The 17,678-nt window shown below is 40.7% G+C and overlaps 1 protein-coding gene across 1 annotated transcript; it reads left to right on the top strand.

Annotated features, from left to right (window-relative positions):
* Window positions 1-9,562: 9,562 nt before the first annotated feature.
* Window positions 9,563-16,857, top strand: SRSF3 (serine and arginine rich splicing factor 3). Its single transcript, XM_059400588.1, has 6 exons — window positions 9,563-9,693; window positions 11,520-11,727; window positions 13,013-13,147; window positions 15,336-15,374; window positions 15,607-15,693; window positions 15,876-16,857. Exons 2-6 carry the CDS (start codon window positions 11,522-11,524, stop codon window positions 15,901-15,903), a joined length of 495 nt encoding a protein of 164 aa, XP_059256571.1. The 5' UTR covers window positions 9,563-9,693; window positions 11,520-11,521; the 3' UTR covers window positions 15,904-16,857.
* Window positions 16,858-17,678: the final 821 nt, after the last annotated feature.

The raw sequence follows: 17,678 nt of genomic DNA, 5'->3' as shown, positions 1-17,678 counted from the left end.
ATGTCCTAGCTTGGGCTGCTCTAATGAAGTACTGTAGGTTAGGTGGCTTATAAACAACATAAATTTATTTCGCACAGTTCTGGAGGCTGGGAGTCCAAGATCAGGGTGTCAGCCAGCCTGGTCTGGTTCTGGTGAGTCCCCTGTTCAGATTCGCTATATGTCTATATGTCTCTATATATGCCCACTTCTCTGTGTCTTCACATAGTCAAAAGAGGGCTGGAGAGTCCTCTAGCTTCTTCTTATAAGGGCACAGATGCCGTTCATGAGGACTCCAAGCTCATGACCTAATTACCTCCTAAAGGCCTGCCTCTAAATACAATCACAAGGATTAACATTTCAACATATGAATTTGGTGGGGTGGGGGACACAAATATTCAGCCTATTATATTACATTTATAAGAGTTCTCTTAGAGGGTTAGAATACATGATACATACATGATACATTTTCATCATCCCCAGAGGAAACCTGGCACCCATTAAGAATCTGCTCCCTGGGGCCCCTGGGTGGCTCAGTCTTAAGGTTAAGCATCTGCCTTCAGCTCAGGTCATGATCCCAGGGTCCTGGAATAGGGTCCCAGGTCAGGCTCCCTGCTTGGCAGGGGAGTCTGTTTCTCCCTCCCCGAAGCCCCTCCCTCACTTGTGCCCACCCCACCCCTCACTCTCCTCAAATAAATAAAATCTTAAAAAAATCTGCTCCCCACTCATCTCTGACAATTCCCAGTCTGCATTCTAACTGTGAATTTACTCATTCTGAATATTTCCTATCCATGGGATCATACAGTATGTGACCTTTTGTGCCTGGCTTCTTTCACTCAGCATGTTTTCAAGGCTCATATACCAGTACTTTATCCCTTCTTGTAGCTGAATCATATTTCATGGTATGTATATACCATGATTTGTTTATTCATTGATGGACATTGGGCTGTTCCTGCCTGTTAGCAATTGTGAATCCAGCAGCTGTGAGTACGTATGTGCCTGGACTTGTTTGAGGAACAGTCTTCAATTCTTTGGGGTCTATACCTAGAAGTGGGGCTACTTTGTTACAAGGCCATTCTATCTTCCACTTTGTGAAGAATGGCAAAACTTTTCCGTAGGGGCTGTACTATTTTACATTCCCACCAGCTGTGTATGAGGTTCTGATTTCTCCACACCCTCCCCAGAATTTGTCATTTTCCTTTCAAAGATTATTATAGCCAACCAAATGGGTGTGACGTTATATCTCACTGTGATTTTGGTTTGCATTTTCCTAATAATTAATGAGGTTGAGCATTTTTTCAGGTGCTATTGGGCATTTTTTTTTTAAAGATTTTTATTTATTTATTTGACAGGCAGAGATCACAAGTAGGCAGAGAGGCAGGCAGAGAGAGAGGAGGAAGCCGGCTCCCTGCTGAGCAGAGAGCCTGATGCGGGGCTCAATCCCAGGACCCTGGGATCATGACCTGAGCCGAAGGCAGAGGCTTTAACCTGCTGAGCCACCCAGGCGCCCCACTATTGGGCATTTTTAAAATTGAGTTATCTTTTTGTTATTGAGTTGTAAGAGTGCTCTATACTAGTTCCAAGTATTAGACTCTTACCAAATATATGACTTCTTTTTTTTTAATCGAATATGTGATTTGCAAAATATTTTCTTTCTTTTTTCTTTTAAAGAGATTATGCATTTGCTTGAGGGAGAGAACGAGAGAGAACATGAGCAGGGAGGAGAGGCAGAAGCAGGTTCCTTGCAAGCAGGGAGCCCAACACGGGGCTCCATCCCAGGACCCTGAGCCCAAAGCAGATGCTTCACTGACTGAGCTGTCCAGGTGCCCCTGAAAAATATTTCCTTCTGCTCTGCAAGCTCTTATTCCGTTTCAACTCCACTTGTTGCAATTCAGCTTGATATTAGACACCCAGAGTTAGTGTCAGAAACTAGAGGCTTAAGGGTACAGTTCCTGACAAGACAACTTCCACTTCAGACACCACCTTCAGCATCTGGAGGTCCCCAGGCCACATGCACTCTTGAACATGTGGGTTTCCATGACCCCCTAAGTTGGATAATTCACAGGAGTGACTCATAGAATGCGAGAAACCATTTTTATGCAGTTCCATTTTTATTATAAAGAATGTAGGTCATGGTGTGCCTGGCTGGCTCAGTGGGTAGAGCATGTGACTCTTGATCTCAGGGTCCTGAGTTCAATCCCCATATGGGGTATGGAGATTCCTAAAAAAAAAAAAAAAGGAAGAAAGAGAGGATATAGGTCAGGAAGAACCAAATAGGGAGATGCATAAGGGAAGTACTGGGAGGGGAGCATCCCCAACACAGAGCTGGGCTCTCTCCTCATAGAATCAGAGTACATCACTCTTCACGCACATCAATATATTTACCAACCGGAAAGTTCCATTGAGCTTCAGCCTAGAGTTTGTTTGTTTGTTTTTAAAGATTATTTATTTATTTACTTATTTGACAGAGAGAGAGAGATCACAAGTAGACAGAGAGGCAGGCAGAGAAAGAGAGGGGGAAGCAGGCTCCCTGCTGAGCAGAGAGCCCAATGTGGGGCTCCATCCCTGCACCCTGAGATCATGACCTGAGCCAGAGGCAGAGGCTTCACCCACTGAGCCACCCAGACACCCTCAGCCTAGAGTTTTTTTTTTTTTTTAAAGATTTTATTTGTCAGAGAGAGAGAGAGAGAGGGAGAGAGAGCGAGCACAGGCATACAGAATGGCAGGCAGAGGCAGAGGCAGAGGGAGAAGCAGGCTCCCTGCCGAGCAAGGAGCCCGATGTGGGACTCGATCCCAGGACCCTGAGATCATGACCTGAGCCGAAGGCAGCAGCCCAACCCACTGAGCCACCCAGGCGCCCCACAGCCTAGAGTTTTTAATGGGAGTTTGATTATATAGGTTTAACTGATTAAACCACTGGCTACATGATTGATTTCATCATCAGGCCCCACCCCCACCTCCCTCTGCCCAGCAGTAGGGCTGGTTGCTCAGGAAATTCCAAAGGTTTTAGAAGCTCAATGTCAGGAGACTGAGACACTGACCAGACAAATTCTTTATTACAGAGCAGCTGCCTGCAAACTTTTTAAATAATGCCTTTTAACATGCAAACATTTTTAATTTTGATGAAGTTCAATTTCACTGTTTTTTCTTTTGTTGCTAGTACTTTTGGTGTCATATCTAGGAATCCATTGCCAAATTCTAGGTTATGAAGATTTACCCTCATGTTTTCATATAAGAGTTTATGGTTTAGAATCTAATACTCAGGTCATTGGTGAATTTGCAGTTAATTCTCTTTTATGTTGTATGAGGTAGGATTTCAACTTTTTTTTTTTTTGCTTGTGGATATTCAGTTGTCACAACACCTTTGGTTGAAGAGACTATTCTTTCCTCATTGAATAGGTTTGGCCTTGTTCAAAAATCAGTTGCCCACAGATGAATGGGTTTATTTCCAGACTCTTAATTCTATTCCATTGGTCTATATGTCTATCTTTGTGCTGCTACTACTACAGTCTATTGAGTACTATAGCTTAGTACTATAGTAGGTTCTGGAGTTAGGAAGTGTTAGTACCCCAAATTTGTTCTTATTTTTTAATATTATTTCTGTTTACTGGAGCCTCTTCTGAAATCATATGAATTTGAGGATTGATTTGTTCATTTCTGCAAAAAACCTTTAGAATTTTGGTAGGGATTACTTTGAATCTGTAGATTGCTTTGGGTGGGATTGCCATCTTAACAATATTAAGCCTTCCAATCCATGAACACCAGAGATGTTGCTTGTTAGACTTCTCAGTCTGCTGTGATAGACCTTTGCAATGTTTCAGAAAATTCAGTGTTAAATGTACAAATGTTGTTGGATATATTTAAAGGAATTAAATCAGTGAAGTGTATAAGGTTTGGTTAGGGAAATTCTGATTAATTTTTTATTCTATTACCTTTCTTTTTTTTTTTTTTTTTTTAAGTAATCTCTACATTCAACGTGGGGCTTGAACTCACAACCTGAGATCAAAAGTTACATGCTCAACTGACTGAGCCAGGCAGGCATCCCAAATTTCTGATTCTATTAAAGATTTATCTAAGGACAGTGGGAAATATTTATCTTATTATGAAACATTAGTTTTTAGAAAATAAAATAACAATGATTGGAAGTTTAGCTTAACGGTACAAAAAGAAATGGATTCAAGAATTTGAGGCTGATTAATTTAATATTAATCAAAACACCAGAATTAGGGGTACCTGGGTAGCTCATGACCTTTGGCACAGGTCATGACTGGGAGTCCTGGGATAGAGCCCCATGTCTGGCTCCCCGCTCACTGGAGAATCTGCCCTCTCCCTTTCCCTCTGCCCCTCCTCCTGCTCATGCTCTCTGTCTCTTGCACACAAATAAATAAAATCTTAAATAAACAAACAAACAAACAAAACAAAACCAATCCCAGAATCAATCATTATTCCTTTCCAGGTACAAGAACTCTGCCCCACTTTGAAAATAAAAAGTCCGGGGCGCCTGGGTGGCTCAGTGTGTTAAGCCTCTGCCTTCAGCTCAGCTCCTGGGATTGAGCCCCACATCGGACTCTCTGCTCATTGGGGAGCCTGCTTCCCCCTCTCTCTCCCTGCCTACCTCTCTGCCTACTTGTGATCTCTGTCAAATAAATAAATAAAATATTAAAAAAAGAAAAGAAAAGAAAAAGTCCAGTTGTCACCTGGAACATTCCATGTGGAGGAGGAGAAAGTCTAGTGGGTACATACCTTTTTCTTTTTCTTTTTCTTTTTTTTTTTTTTGGTGCACATACTTCTAACATAGCATTATAGCAACAGCTCTCAGCCTATCTCAGAGAAACATAAATACTCAATTAATTTGATTGACTAATGAATGTGACTGATCCATCTTTTCAAAAACATTTTTTAAAGATTTATTTATTTGAGAGAGAGAGAGAGAAATCATGAGCATGGGAGAGGGGTGGAGGGAGAAGCAGACTCCCTGCTGAGTAGGGAGGGAGCCCAATGCAGGTCTTGATCCCCCGATCACGACCTGAGCCAAAGGCAGACATTTAACCAATTGAGCCACCCAGGCACCGTATAGTTGACACACAATGTTACATTAGTTTCAGGTATAGAACATAGTGATTGGATAAGCTTATACATTATACTATGGTCACCCTAAATGTAGCTACCATCTGCTACCATATGTTATTACAATATCATTGACTATATTCCTTACTCTGTTTTTTATTCCCATGATTGATTCATTCCATAATTGGAAACCTGTATCTCCCACTTCCCTTCATCCATTTTGCCCATCTCCTTACCCACCTCCCTCTGGCAACCACCAAATACATTCTCTGTACTTACAGGTCTGATTTTGCTTTTTGTTTGTTTATTCATTTGTTTTTTTTTTTTTAATTCCACATATGAGTAAATCATATGCTATTTGACTTTCTCAGTCTGATTTATTTCACTTAGCATAATACCCTCCAGATCCATCCATGTTGTCAAAAATGGCACAAACTCATCCCTTTTTATGGCTGCATAATATTTGTCACTGATTCGGGGAGCCTGGGTGGCTCAGTGGGTTAAGACGCTGCCTTCGGCTCAGGTCATGATCTTAGGGTCCTGGGATCGAGTCCTGCATCGGGCTCTCTGCTCAGCAGGGAGCCTGCTTCCCTCTCTCTCTCTCTTTGCCTGCCTCTCCATCTACTTGTGATTTCTCTCTGTCAAATAAATAAATAAAATCTTTAAAAAAAAAATATTTGTCACTGATTCACCATTCTTCTTTGAAAGCACTTAGTAGGCACTTGGTAAGTACTTGTTGATACATGTATAAATGAATATTTTACATATTAATTAAATTTCAAATTATTCCTTTGTGTTGCAGCCACATTGGATTTTTTTTTTAACTCCTCTAACTTACTACAGGAACTTTACACATTCTGTACCCTTTTCCAGAACATTCACTCCTCTCACAAATTTTGCCCTCTTGCTTTTGCTCAATCATAACTTCCTTTGGAAAGCCTTCTTGGGCCAATCTTTCCTATGATACACTCTTTTTTTTCCTCTTATGATGTGTTCTTCTTTTTTTTTTTTTAAGAAATTTAATTTATTTATTTATTTGAGAGAGACAGAAAGGAAGCAAGAGGAGAAGTAGAGGGGAGAGAGAGAATCTGAAGCAGATTCCATGCTGACCACAGAGCCTGACTCGGGCCTCAATCTCACAATCCTGAGATCAGTCATGATCTCAGGTCACTGAGCTGAAGTCAAGAGTTGGGCCCTTAACCAACTCAGCCACCCAGGGGGCTTTCCTATGATATAGTCTTAAGGCACCATTTCCCTCTCCGGATCATTTTGCACATAAATAATTTCACAACTGCTTGTGCCATTCTTCATCTAATTCCCCCTGTATTCAAATTTAGCCCCATGATGTCAGATGCCTGAGGCTCTGTTTGGGCTTATTATTTTTTCCTCCAAATCCATCTTGGCATTTGGAAAATAGAAGGTACCTAATAAATGCTTTTTGAATGAATGAATGAATGAATGATTATTAAATATGTAATATGATCCCCAAAACTATTCGAAGGAATCACATAAAAAAAAAGCATAGAAAAGTTAGCTATTGGGGTGCCTGGGTGGCTCAGTGGGTTAAAGTCTCTGCCTTCGGCTCAGGTCATGATCCCATGGTCCTGGGATCGAGCCCCACATTGGGCTCTCTGCTCTGCGGGGAGCCTGCTTCCTCCTCTCTCTCTCTGCCTGCCTCTCTGCCTACTTGTGATCTCTGTCTATCAAATAAATAAATTAAAAAAAAAACAACAACAAAAAAAAGAAAAGTTAGCTATCAAAGCACTTAGGTTAAAAAAAGCTTAAAATGATATAATTTTCAGAAACACTATTTTCTTAAACAAGAGTTCCAGGACTCTGTTCTCCATCCCTCAGATCTCTCCCTTCCTTCAGATTGGATCCACTGCAGGCTGCCTCTTTCCTCATGGAAACAAGATGGCTGCCCAGGCTCAGGAGCCCACTAGTCAGAAGAAATGAGCACACCTCTGGTTGACCTAGCAGTAGGGTTAGAATTAGCAAATTAGTAGCTGACTGGTCTGATTGGATTGCTCATCCACTTCTGAACTAATTGGGGTGGGGGAGGAGTGCTAAGCACTGGAATGATTTAATTAACCCAACCATCCCTGAATCAATACCATGGTCTACGATGAGAAAGGTAGTTCCCCAGAAGAAATCAAGAGATGTTTACTACAATATATGATCCCTATTCCCTGTCCCCACCAAGAAATACTGATATGGCCCTTTGAAGATTCATGTGGTTTACGAGTGGCTGATGGTTGAATAAATTTAAAGTAGCATTAAGATAATCTATAATTTAAATGGATAATTCACTTTGTATGCTGTTATCAGAAGATGGAAAGTGTGTGTGGTTGGCTGTAGGAGGTTCAAAATGTATTCTGGAATACACCTGGAGGGATTAAGAGTGCTCCATTGAAAGATGCATGCTGGAAGAGCATTACATACATAAACCCCCCCAAAACAGGAAAGATGGTAGGAAAGAATAGGATACTCTTTAAAAAGAGCATTTTTTGAATAGAGTTTGTCAACTGATCTACATATATACTTTCTTTAGGTCATTAAATGGTTAAACAAATATGTTTAGGGGCGCCTGGGTGGCTCAGTTGGTTAAGCAGCTGCCTTAGGCTCAGGTCATGATCCCAGGGTCCTGGCATTGAGTCCTAAATCGGGGTCCCTGCTCAGTGGGGAGTCTGCTTCTCCTTCCTCTGCTTGCTGCTTTCCCTGCTTGTGCTCTGTCAAATAATAAATAAAATCTTAAGTATCTATCTATCTATCTATCTATCTATCTAAAATACGTTTATGCGCTCTATGCCAGAATTGTTTCTAGGCCCCAGGGATGCAGGAGTGACCACAACAGACAAAAGCTGAAGTTCCTGTGGGAAGAGACAACACATAACAACCCTGCAAGGCTGATATTATCCCATTTTACAGAAAAAAATAATTCTGAGACAGGTTAAGGGGTTCTTCTCAAGATACTTTAGTAGTAAGCAGGGGGACTTGGGTAGTTCAGATCCAGGAATGTCTGCCTTTAAAGCTTTTGCTTTGGCAGAAGAAAATAAAATTTAAAAGAAGAGAAAAGCTTACGCAGAGGAGGGGATCAAATCAAGGCAATATAAGTGAGCCAGAAGAGAAAAACATACAGAGAAGGAAAGAAAAGTAAGAAGAGGAAGAGAAAGGGATTGCTAAAATTCCCCCTCACCTGGGAAACACCCCAGGTTAGGCTAGCACAAGTCCTGGTTCAAGAACTGTAGTTCCCATTCCCTCTCTTTCCCTGCAGTATGAAATTCCTATTTTACAGTGAGAAAACTAAGGCTCAGAGCCATTAAATTTCTGTATTTATTTTCCCCCACGACGCATAAATGTTTTAGAGCCACAGTAGAAGATAAGATTTCAAAAGAAAATATCTGGGAGCAGTAAGTAAATAATGGCATATCCTTCACCTTGTGACTGAAAATACATTTTATTTTCTTTTTCTGGGGAGATTTAAATTTAAGCAATAAGTCGAGCAGCACTGAAAGGGGAGAGGAGAGTAGGTTTCAGGACACCAGACACACTTCCCAGTCTAACTCACTGTTCCAGAGAGGGAGAGCTTAACCATTTTCGGAGCACGATTGAGGTATTTCTCTCCCAGTAGTTAACTATTCTTGTGGCTCTCTTTCTTTAGAGGGAGGTGGAAAACAGAGGAAGATGCGAGCGGTCTAAGGGCCCGAGCCCCACCCTCAAGTCAACGTATCAACCTAGCCTCTTTGAGGAGAAAGGCCGGAGGTGCCCTTCCTGGCATTCGTCTGGGGGCCCCGGATTGAAACTAATTCTTCTTCAGGAAGTTCCTTTTGCTGTTATTTGCTAAAGGTGAGCGTCCAGATGGCCCGACAGGTCTCATTGGCCTTTGTGAGTTTCTATTAAACATTTTGAGTCCCGGTTAATGACGCCACCCCTCTCTGCCAAAAGCTTCGGTTTGGGTGAGAGGCGGGAAACCAGCCAGAGTCCCGCCGCCTTTCCAGGATCGGGCTTTTCCATAGTGTAGGACGTGGGCGGGTACAGCTTGGTGTGCAGCCGTGCTGGCAGCTTGGTCATACACAGCTCAGTGACCTTGGGAGAAACTCTAAAGCATGTTTGTAAACGCGAGGGGCTTAATCCCAGTCTAACCGTTCTCGAGGATGAAGTAATTAACGAATTCATCTACTATCTAAATCTTATTTGGAGGAAACGGCTCAGTCGGTGTTTGGGAGCGACGACAGTAGTGTTATGAAACCCCAGCCTATTCGGAGAAGAGGGAAAGGGGACTGAGGGTAACTAGGAGAATGTCCACGCGTAAACACCCGAGGATGCCCCAGGGCCCAGGCGACTGGAGCCAGGCGGCTGAGGTCTCCCGCGATCCCAACGCCACAGCCAGAGCGCGCTCCCAGCAGCCGCGATTCTCGTTACGTTTCTGGCCGTAACGTCACGGCCTCCTTCGCCTCTCATTGGACGAACCCGTCCAATCATGTGACTTCGGCGAGGCATATAAATAGAGGCGAGGAGAAGGCGGTGGTCCGCCATTTCGTGGACGCCGGGTCAGCGAGAGCATCTGCTGGAGCCGGGAGGGGTGGGAAGCGGGAAGACCCATCCGAGGGTGTGTTGATTTGAGCGTCAGCTTTCTAATCCACGATCTCGGTAAGTGACTGGCGACTAAAGGAGTGTAGTGGGAAATGGCACCTAACAGGACTGCGGAAGGACCAGGCCCAATGGCGGCGCCAGGTTGAGACAAAGAGACGCCGCCGCCATTTTGTGACGTTCGGCATGGGGCGGTGGCGGGGGCTTTTGGCCCATCGCAGAATGTACCTGGGCCTTGAAGTGGAGGTGTTTATAAACTTTTACGGGGGCGAGGGGTAAACTGAGAAGTGGGATAACCCGAAAGTTACGGCGAAGTGGGGGAGCCGCTAGCCGAATTGTATTCCGTGCTGCGGCCTTTCAATTTATGGCGCCTTTTTCCTCCCAGCCCCCCCACGTTTTCTTTGGGAGCTAATCTGAAATATTTTTTCTCAAGTCACCGATCGAGATTGGACCTTTTGAGCTATATTACGCGGTTTCTGTACTCACCTGTATTTTTATTTAATTTTAATGTGATTTTTCTGTATCCTGTCACTTTTTTTTTTTTTAACCGAAGGATCTTGCTTGAATAGCCTTGTTCTCGTAGCAGTTTCCCGTTGATGGTTAACTCTGAAACGGTTTACGGCTAAGTTCTTAAAAAACCAATCTCCAGCAATGATTTGGTTTCAGAACTCCAGGGTGGGGTCATGCAAATAGGATGTGTCTGGACTAGTTTTTTTTTAATTGAATAAGCCCAGAGTGAGAAGAGCGTACTGTTCATGAGAAACCCTTAAGCTGGGTTATTGGGTTGGCTACTCTTTTGTAGTTGAAACCCGCCTACAAGTTGATTTTGATTCATTGTCGAGGTGATTTTTTTTTTTGAAGATCTATCAAATGCAAGACCCCAAAGGGCAGTAAATATGTACTCTAAGAACCCCCCCCCCCCCCCCGTGAAATTAACATAAATTTCCTTTTAAAGTGCAAATCTGTACATTCCTAGTGCTGTGCGACCATCCTGCCTAGTTCCAAACCATTTTTGTTATCCCCTGAGGAGTCCTGTACCTTATTAAGCAGCTGTTCCCTATGTCCGCTGCCCTCTTCCCAGCTGCTGGTAACCAGTAATCTGTGTCTCTGGGTTTACTTGTTCGATATCTCATATATGTAGAATCTTAGCATGTATACTTTTGTGTCTGGCATCTGTAATAGCATGTTTGTATTCATGTTGGAAGCATTTATCAGTACTTCATTCTGAATAATCATTGTGTGGATAATACATTTTGATTATCCGTTTATCTTTTGATTTTGGCTGTTGAGAATAGTGCTGCTGTGATGTACATTTAAAAAAAAATTTTAACAAACATAATGTATTATTAGCCCCAGGGGTACAGGTCTGAATCGCCAGGTTTACACGCTTCATGGCACTGTGATGTACATTTATTTTTAAAAACCTAACACTAAGCTGCTTGAGGAGTGATGCTGGTTAAGTTTTTGTTTAGGAGGGCACACAGTACCATTTTTCAAGGGGCTCAGCCTTAGCTACTGTCTTGTTTTAAGCATTTTTTCATTTGGTTTTTGTGTCTCCAGGATTTGCTTTGGCAAGTTATCCTACTTTTTCTTAAGAGCTTTATTTTTGAGATTAATTGTAAAAGTCCCTGATTCAGTGCCGAGATTGTAGTAAATGCCCCTTCGGTGTTTGTTTTCCTCCGTGGATTTTTCAGTGAGACCTTTTTTCCTATTACAATTTGTGCTGGCTTCCTGTGTTTGTCAGTACAGATTAGAGAGAAATGGGTGTTTCAAGGGTAGTAGTTACTTGGTTTTTAGTATTTCAGCATTCTTTTTTAAGGATCTGTTGTTAACTGTGTCAGTTATTAAATAAATGATTAATGTTTGGGGTATTCTTTTTGTTACAGAAATGCATCGTGATTCCTGTCCATTGGACTGTAAGGTTTATGTAGGTAATCTTGGAAACAACGGTAACAAGACTGAATTGGAACGAGCTTTTGGCTATTATGGACCACTCCGAAGTGTGTGGGTTGCTAGAAACCCTCCCGGCTTTGCTTTTGTTGAATTTGAAGATCCCCGAGATGCAGCTGATGCTGTCCGAGAACTAGATGGGAGGTAATTTAATGACTAATTTATACTGGTGATAAATATTAATATTTAAATTTTCTAGGACATGTGGCTTTTAGAAGGCTTCTTGGCTGTCGAAGTTAATGTTATTAGAGACTTCTATAAGTCTTTGCTACAATGAAAAAGGACTGAACAGTTTTACTGGAGATACACAGGAAGGTTCCTTTTATTCAGGTGGTCAGTGAAGAGATCACTTCTTGGTTGGTGGATTTTTGCATCCAGAATGTGATTAAAACAGGGGGTATAGCTCAGTGGTAGAGCATTTCACTGCAGAATGTGATTAAAACATTTTAATCTACATCTCAAAGTGTCACCTGTGATGATGTCACCTTTGAGTTGTTTCTGAATCAATTGGAAATCAGATATTCTTTTCAAATAAGAATGGCCACAGACTGACAATAGTTGGATGAGGATTACATGGGGCTTATTATACCATCATCATTTATGTGTTTTAGATATTTAGGAAGGGTGAAGTATGGAGCTATTTCCTTTTGTTTTTATGGTGTACTCTTACTGGCTGTTAAGTAACACCTAAGTCTTATAGGAAACAGGTGCTGCGCTTCCCCTCCTTCCTGGTCTTTGAGAACTATTGGATCTCATGAAACCAGGAGAAATGGTTAATACTTTAGATCGAAAAGTTAAGGGGTCTGAGTATTAACTGTAAAGCTGTATAAAGGGTCATTTATACAAGCAGATTATAGAAACAGATTTTTCCAGGTCCCCACCTCTTCCTAATCATTGTCCAAATAAATAATGGTTTATCTAAACAGATGTGGAACAACAAAGAGGTGGGGGATTACTTTTCTCAGCAGCAGTTTCCTAAGTGTCGGTTACTGAGTGACCCCTGAGGGGTGATGGTGATGTGAAATGGCCAAAATGCTTCAGTTCACTACTTTGCACGGAGATGGGTTGTGGAGGGAGGAGAAAGACCAGCACATACAGTAAGATAATAAACAAGTGTTAGGGATCTCAGGATCTCAAAGTCCCAGCAGGATGTACAGATGAACTAGTTGTTTGAAGATGAATCCATGGGTTTCACACTTGAAATGTTAATAAACAAAACTCGCCCATTTCCATGGAATTGAACAAAGCACTAAAATGTAAGAAAGTTTGTTTTCTTTATTAGAAAAACTTGTTTTGCTATTAAGAATTCTGTAGACATTGAGGTGTGTACTTTGCGAGAAGCTAAAATAGGAGTGCTTGCTTTTTGCTTTAATACACATCTCTTAGGAAGTCTGTTCAACTCTTTTAAATGTAATGTTTCTTCCCTTAGAACATTATGTGGCTGCCGAGTAAGAGTGGAACTCTCGAATGGTGAAAAGAGAAGTCGAAATCGTGGCCCACCTCCGTCTTGGGGTCGTCGCCCTCGAGATGATTATCGGAGAAGAAGTCCTCCACCTCGCCGCAGGTACTTGAGAGCGTGTTTAGAGGTATTGGTGTAATGGAGTAGCTAATAGGAGCAGGTATTTCTCTTAAGTTTGTTGGTGGGTTTTAAACTTTGAAGAATTGGAGGTTTTTATGAAACATTGGCTGGGTGTAGTTTGGGGTATGTGAGTTGTGCTGAGTGTTGGCTTTTGTCTTTAGGTCACTGTTCATGTTGGTAGTCAGTAACTTCTATCTTGGATCTATCTTCTAGTTCATCTTCTAGTTGCATCTTTCCAAGTCTTCCCTTATACTTCAATTTAGGCCTTTTTCCATTTCTTGACTCCATAATGACAAACATTACATTCAACTCTAGCTCTTCACAAAAATGTGTTTTCTACTATTAGCACGGTTGTAGTATTTATCAACCAGGCAGCTGTTGTAATGTTACAACTGGTAAAGTAGAAGTCATTCTGAAACTAACTTAAGTCACTGACCGATAAAGGGGGCTAAAAAAGTAATCCCAGTCATCTATTCTTCAAACCCAAATAGGAGAGATTTCAGTTTTTTTATAATTGAAAATGACATCATTCTTGGACCAGGCAGTATTGTCTGGATTGCTAACTCCACATCTCCTCAAACCTCCAAAATAGTTTCAATAGGACTGAATTTACCTCTTACAGGTGAGTGAAGTCCTTATAGGAGATAGGAGTTCAAAATCTTGCCCCTTTTGCTATTTTGAAAAACAAAACAACACACTGTTGCCCATCATAATAAAGAGTATTTGTTAGCTAAATAGATGGTTGTACTGATGGCTTGTTTTTCATTTTTTTTTTGTGCTTTTTGGTCCATCTATTAATAAAAATGAACCCCGTTACAGAGTCACCATCATGTCTCTTCTCACCACCCTCTGAGTCTGCATTAGCCAGTCAACTAGCCCTTTCAGCGTCATGTGACCAGCGCGCCCCATTCAGCTTGGCTGGTGTCGTTTCACATGACCCAGGCATGGCCAGTCGTCAGGTTGCACCGCCCTTTGGTTCCCGAGCATGCTGTTTTCTCTCAGCCTTCTCTCCAACCTTAACCAAATCGGCAGCAGCCACCTCGACCGCCCACACATTCCTGGCCAATCAGCTCAGCTGTTTATTTACCAAATGTCTTCACAACAACTACAGCAGCAGCCTTCGGCTAACAAAAAAGCAGGAAAAATCCACAACACCCCCTTCGCCAACCAACTAAATCCAACGCAACATCTGGCAAAACCTTTTCAGCAAATTCTTCCTGGCCGTCAGTCCGGCAGCCTCACCTCACCATTTCTAGCTTGTTGAAACCCAAAACTAGTAAGTTTTTCCTGCTTATACAGTTTACTGCTGGTTAAAATAAGGAGTAAGCGGCTTAAAGTAATTCTTTTTTCTGGATCAAAGGCTGGCTGTGCATAATTGAATGGTAACGTACATATATATTGCTTGAATAAAACTTTTAAGGGTGATAGGGAACTCATAATGTAACTAGACCTTCAAGTGAAACTTATTTGCATGTGTGAGATGCCAAACTAAAAATTTTAATAACTCTAACAGATTTAGCTTTCCTTTCTAGCAAAAATTTGTTGAATCCTATCACCTTTAAATGGTTTTACTAACAGTTTTCAAAATTTAAATTTTGGGGGTGAAATGGGCCAAGCTTAAGGTAATTTTTTATGAGCCTAAACACACTCTTAAATGTGACGATCACAAATGCAGTTCTAATGTAGCACTTAATGGCATCAGTATTTTACACCTAGCGCGTTTTCACAAAATTACACTATCCACCTGGTACCTAAGTCTTGTCATGGACTTATAGGTTTGCATGGGTTCCAAATACTGGTTTATGGTACTGTTTTTGGAACTACTTGTGGGACTATATTTTGGTGTGGTGTTTGGGTAGTGGAGTTAGTTTGACATGAAGTTTTGCATTGGACAGATCTGCTGTGAAGCATTCTTTGTTAAAGTGAATCCATGGTTGGAATACCTGCTTTTCACTTGAGCTTTTGGTTCCTTAATCCTTCTGTGCCTGTTTTTCTTTTCTGGTTTTTTTTTCCTATTTTTTTTTTTAGTTTCATTTATTTATTTTTTTGGACGATGGGTGCCAGTTCTTCGGCACAATCACTGGGCCCAACAGTGAGATTGAAAAGTTGGGAAATGCCTCACGCCATAAATAATAATTGACAGTTAGCCTAATTTTCCTGTTTCTGCTTTTAGATCTCCAAGACGGAGAAGCTTCTCCCGCAGCCGGAGCAGGTAAATAACTAATTTTTTTGGTTACATTCTCAGAAATGACAGCATTCTGTTCTTAAACTGTTCTGTAAATGACATGGCTAAAGGTAAAAAGACTGTGGCTTTAGTAATGAATCAAGTGATCTATAGAGCCAGTGTTGCAGGAATGAACCAGCTTCTCGTTTTTTGAAGACTTTTTACAGATGTTTGTTGTGTGTAATTCTGAATGGTCCTGATTTTCTTCCTCTGGTTTTAGGTCCCTTTCTAGAGATAGGAGGAGAGAGAGATCCCTGTCTCGGGAGAGAAATCACAAGCCGTCCCGATCCTTTTCTAGGTCTCGTAGGTAAGATCTTTAATGATTTAGACTGTTTATAAATAACCTAGTTAAAATAGGAATTGGTCATCATTTACATGCATGTTTTTGGCAGTATACATTTTGATTGTTTTTAACTATTTTTCCATAAAAGCCTTTGATGTAGTTGTGTTACTGAGAAATGTATATAACTTTTGTTCTTGTTTTTCTAGCCGATCTAGATCAAATGAAAGGAAATAGAAGACCAGTTTGCAAGAGGAGTGGTGTACAGGAAATAACTTCATTTGACAGGAGTATGTACAGAAAATTCAAGTTTTGTTTGAGACTTCATAAGCTTGGTGCATTTTTAAGATGTTTTAGCTGTTCACATTTGTTTGTCTCTTGGAACAGTGACACATAAAGATGTAATTCTCTATGATTTGAATGGATCATACGAGGCATGTAATATCAAGAATTGTTACTTTACAATGTTCCCTTAAGCAAAATTGAATTTGCTTTGAAGTTTTGTCTTATATAGACTGATAATAAACCTCTTACTCCTGCCCAGCTAAACCTTGACATTTAATATTATGAGAACAAAACTGGCAAAAATTAAATGAAGTCTTTCTATAGCTGGGATAATAGTATGCAGCTGTAGTTAAATAAGCAGTCTTTAAAAGCTGGTGTGAACACAAGCCAGCAATAAAAATTAAGCTGCACTATTAAACTAGATTAGAGGTTTAAAAAAAAAAAAGAATCCAACTAGTCTTCGTACTGGGCAGGGTGTCCAGTTGGTATAGAATTGGAAGTTTCAAGAAAGTTAGTTTACCTTTGTTTTAGGTCATAAGTTCCTTACGTGATTGCTGTATATGAAAACATGGCTCTTTGTAACATTCTCTATTTGGTAATTTGAAACTATTAAAGATACCAGTGTTCTGCCAGTTTAAGGGTACATTGTAGAGCTGAACTTTGAGTTACTGTGCAAGATTTTTTTTTCATGCTGTCATTTGTAATATGTTTGTGAGAATCCTTGGGATTAAAGTTTTGGTTACAAATTGTTGTTTAACCTGAAAGCCTGTTTTTCCTTGCAAAACTAAAATCTGTGAGCTTGGTATCAAGTCCAGGTATAACATTCCTATTGGAAGCCATACTTATATTTTCTTGTAAAGTGCTTTTGAATTAATAAAATATTAGCATAATTGTGTAATAGTCGAACCCACTATTAACATAGTTCTTGTCCCATGGAAATCAGTTGGTTACACAAATCTTACAAGAAACACAATTGAGGCTGAAGGGAACTTTCGGTTGTCACCTACATGATTGTTCCTACTTAACCATTTTTTAGGTGTAGGAGCTAGTTCAAAGACCATGATACTCTGTGACCAACATTTTTAAAGTATAGCAACATGGTACATTATAATCCAAAGTGACCCATTAAAAAAGGGTTTTATCATTAGCATGAGACCTTTGCAAAGCTTTAAAAATTGCTTCCATTTTATATAATTTGAGATGTTGCATGGGAATTCTAAATTGATCCATCATGATGTAAAATTCACTATATGGTTCAAATGTAACAGTGCAGAATTGAATTGGAAGCATGCATAACCTTCCTCTTAGAAATCCAGAGGAGTTGTAATTTCAAATTTTTGTGCAATTAGATTAAATCACAATGCAACAGTCTTGTGGCTTAGTTTCCTTAAATGTGCTACTTAAAGGTAGTTTCGGATTATTGCTGTACTGACTTTAATATGAAAGATGAGTCATTGCATTGAGTCTATAAAGATTTTCTAAGATGTAGGTTCTAAACAATTGTTTATGGTCCTTTTTAACCTTTCATGTAGATCCCAACAAAGGAGGATAGTCCTTGGTATCATAAGGTAGAATTGTCAGATTGGGTAGGAGAACCACTTTAGAGAAGACCTTTAAAGACTAGTGATGTATTGAGAGCTCTGGTGTTTTGGGCCTTTTGTCTCTGCATTTTTTCAAAGCCTAAAACTATCCAGGTTCAGAACAAGGAAAGATAGCTAAAAGGTTAT

This window comes from Mustela nigripes, chromosome 5, assembly GCF_022355385.1.
Source record: "Mustela nigripes isolate SB6536 chromosome 5, MUSNIG.SB6536, whole genome shotgun sequence".
NCBI classification, from domain to species: domain Eukaryota; kingdom Metazoa; phylum Chordata; class Mammalia; order Carnivora; family Mustelidae; genus Mustela; species Mustela nigripes.
The sequence above is the reverse complement of the archived record's forward strand: the minus strand, read 5'-3'. Positions and strand labels throughout refer to the sequence as shown.

What these genes read in the sequence shown, in the direction of transcription:
- SRSF3 (XM_059400588.1), top strand. Translation starts at nt 11,522, where the DNA reads ATGCATCGTGATTCCTGTCCATTGGACTGTAAGGTTTATGTAGGTAAT. An exon ending in GTCCGAGAACTAGATGGGAG is followed by an intron (nt 11,728 to 13,012) that starts GTAATTTAATGA and finishes TTCTTCCCTTAG; the next exon opens with AACATTATGTGGCTGCCGAG. An exon ending in TCCTTTTCTAGGTCTCGTAG is followed by an intron (nt 15,694 to 15,875) that starts GTAAGATCTTTA and finishes TTGTTTTTCTAG; the next exon opens with CCGATCTAGATCAAATGAAA.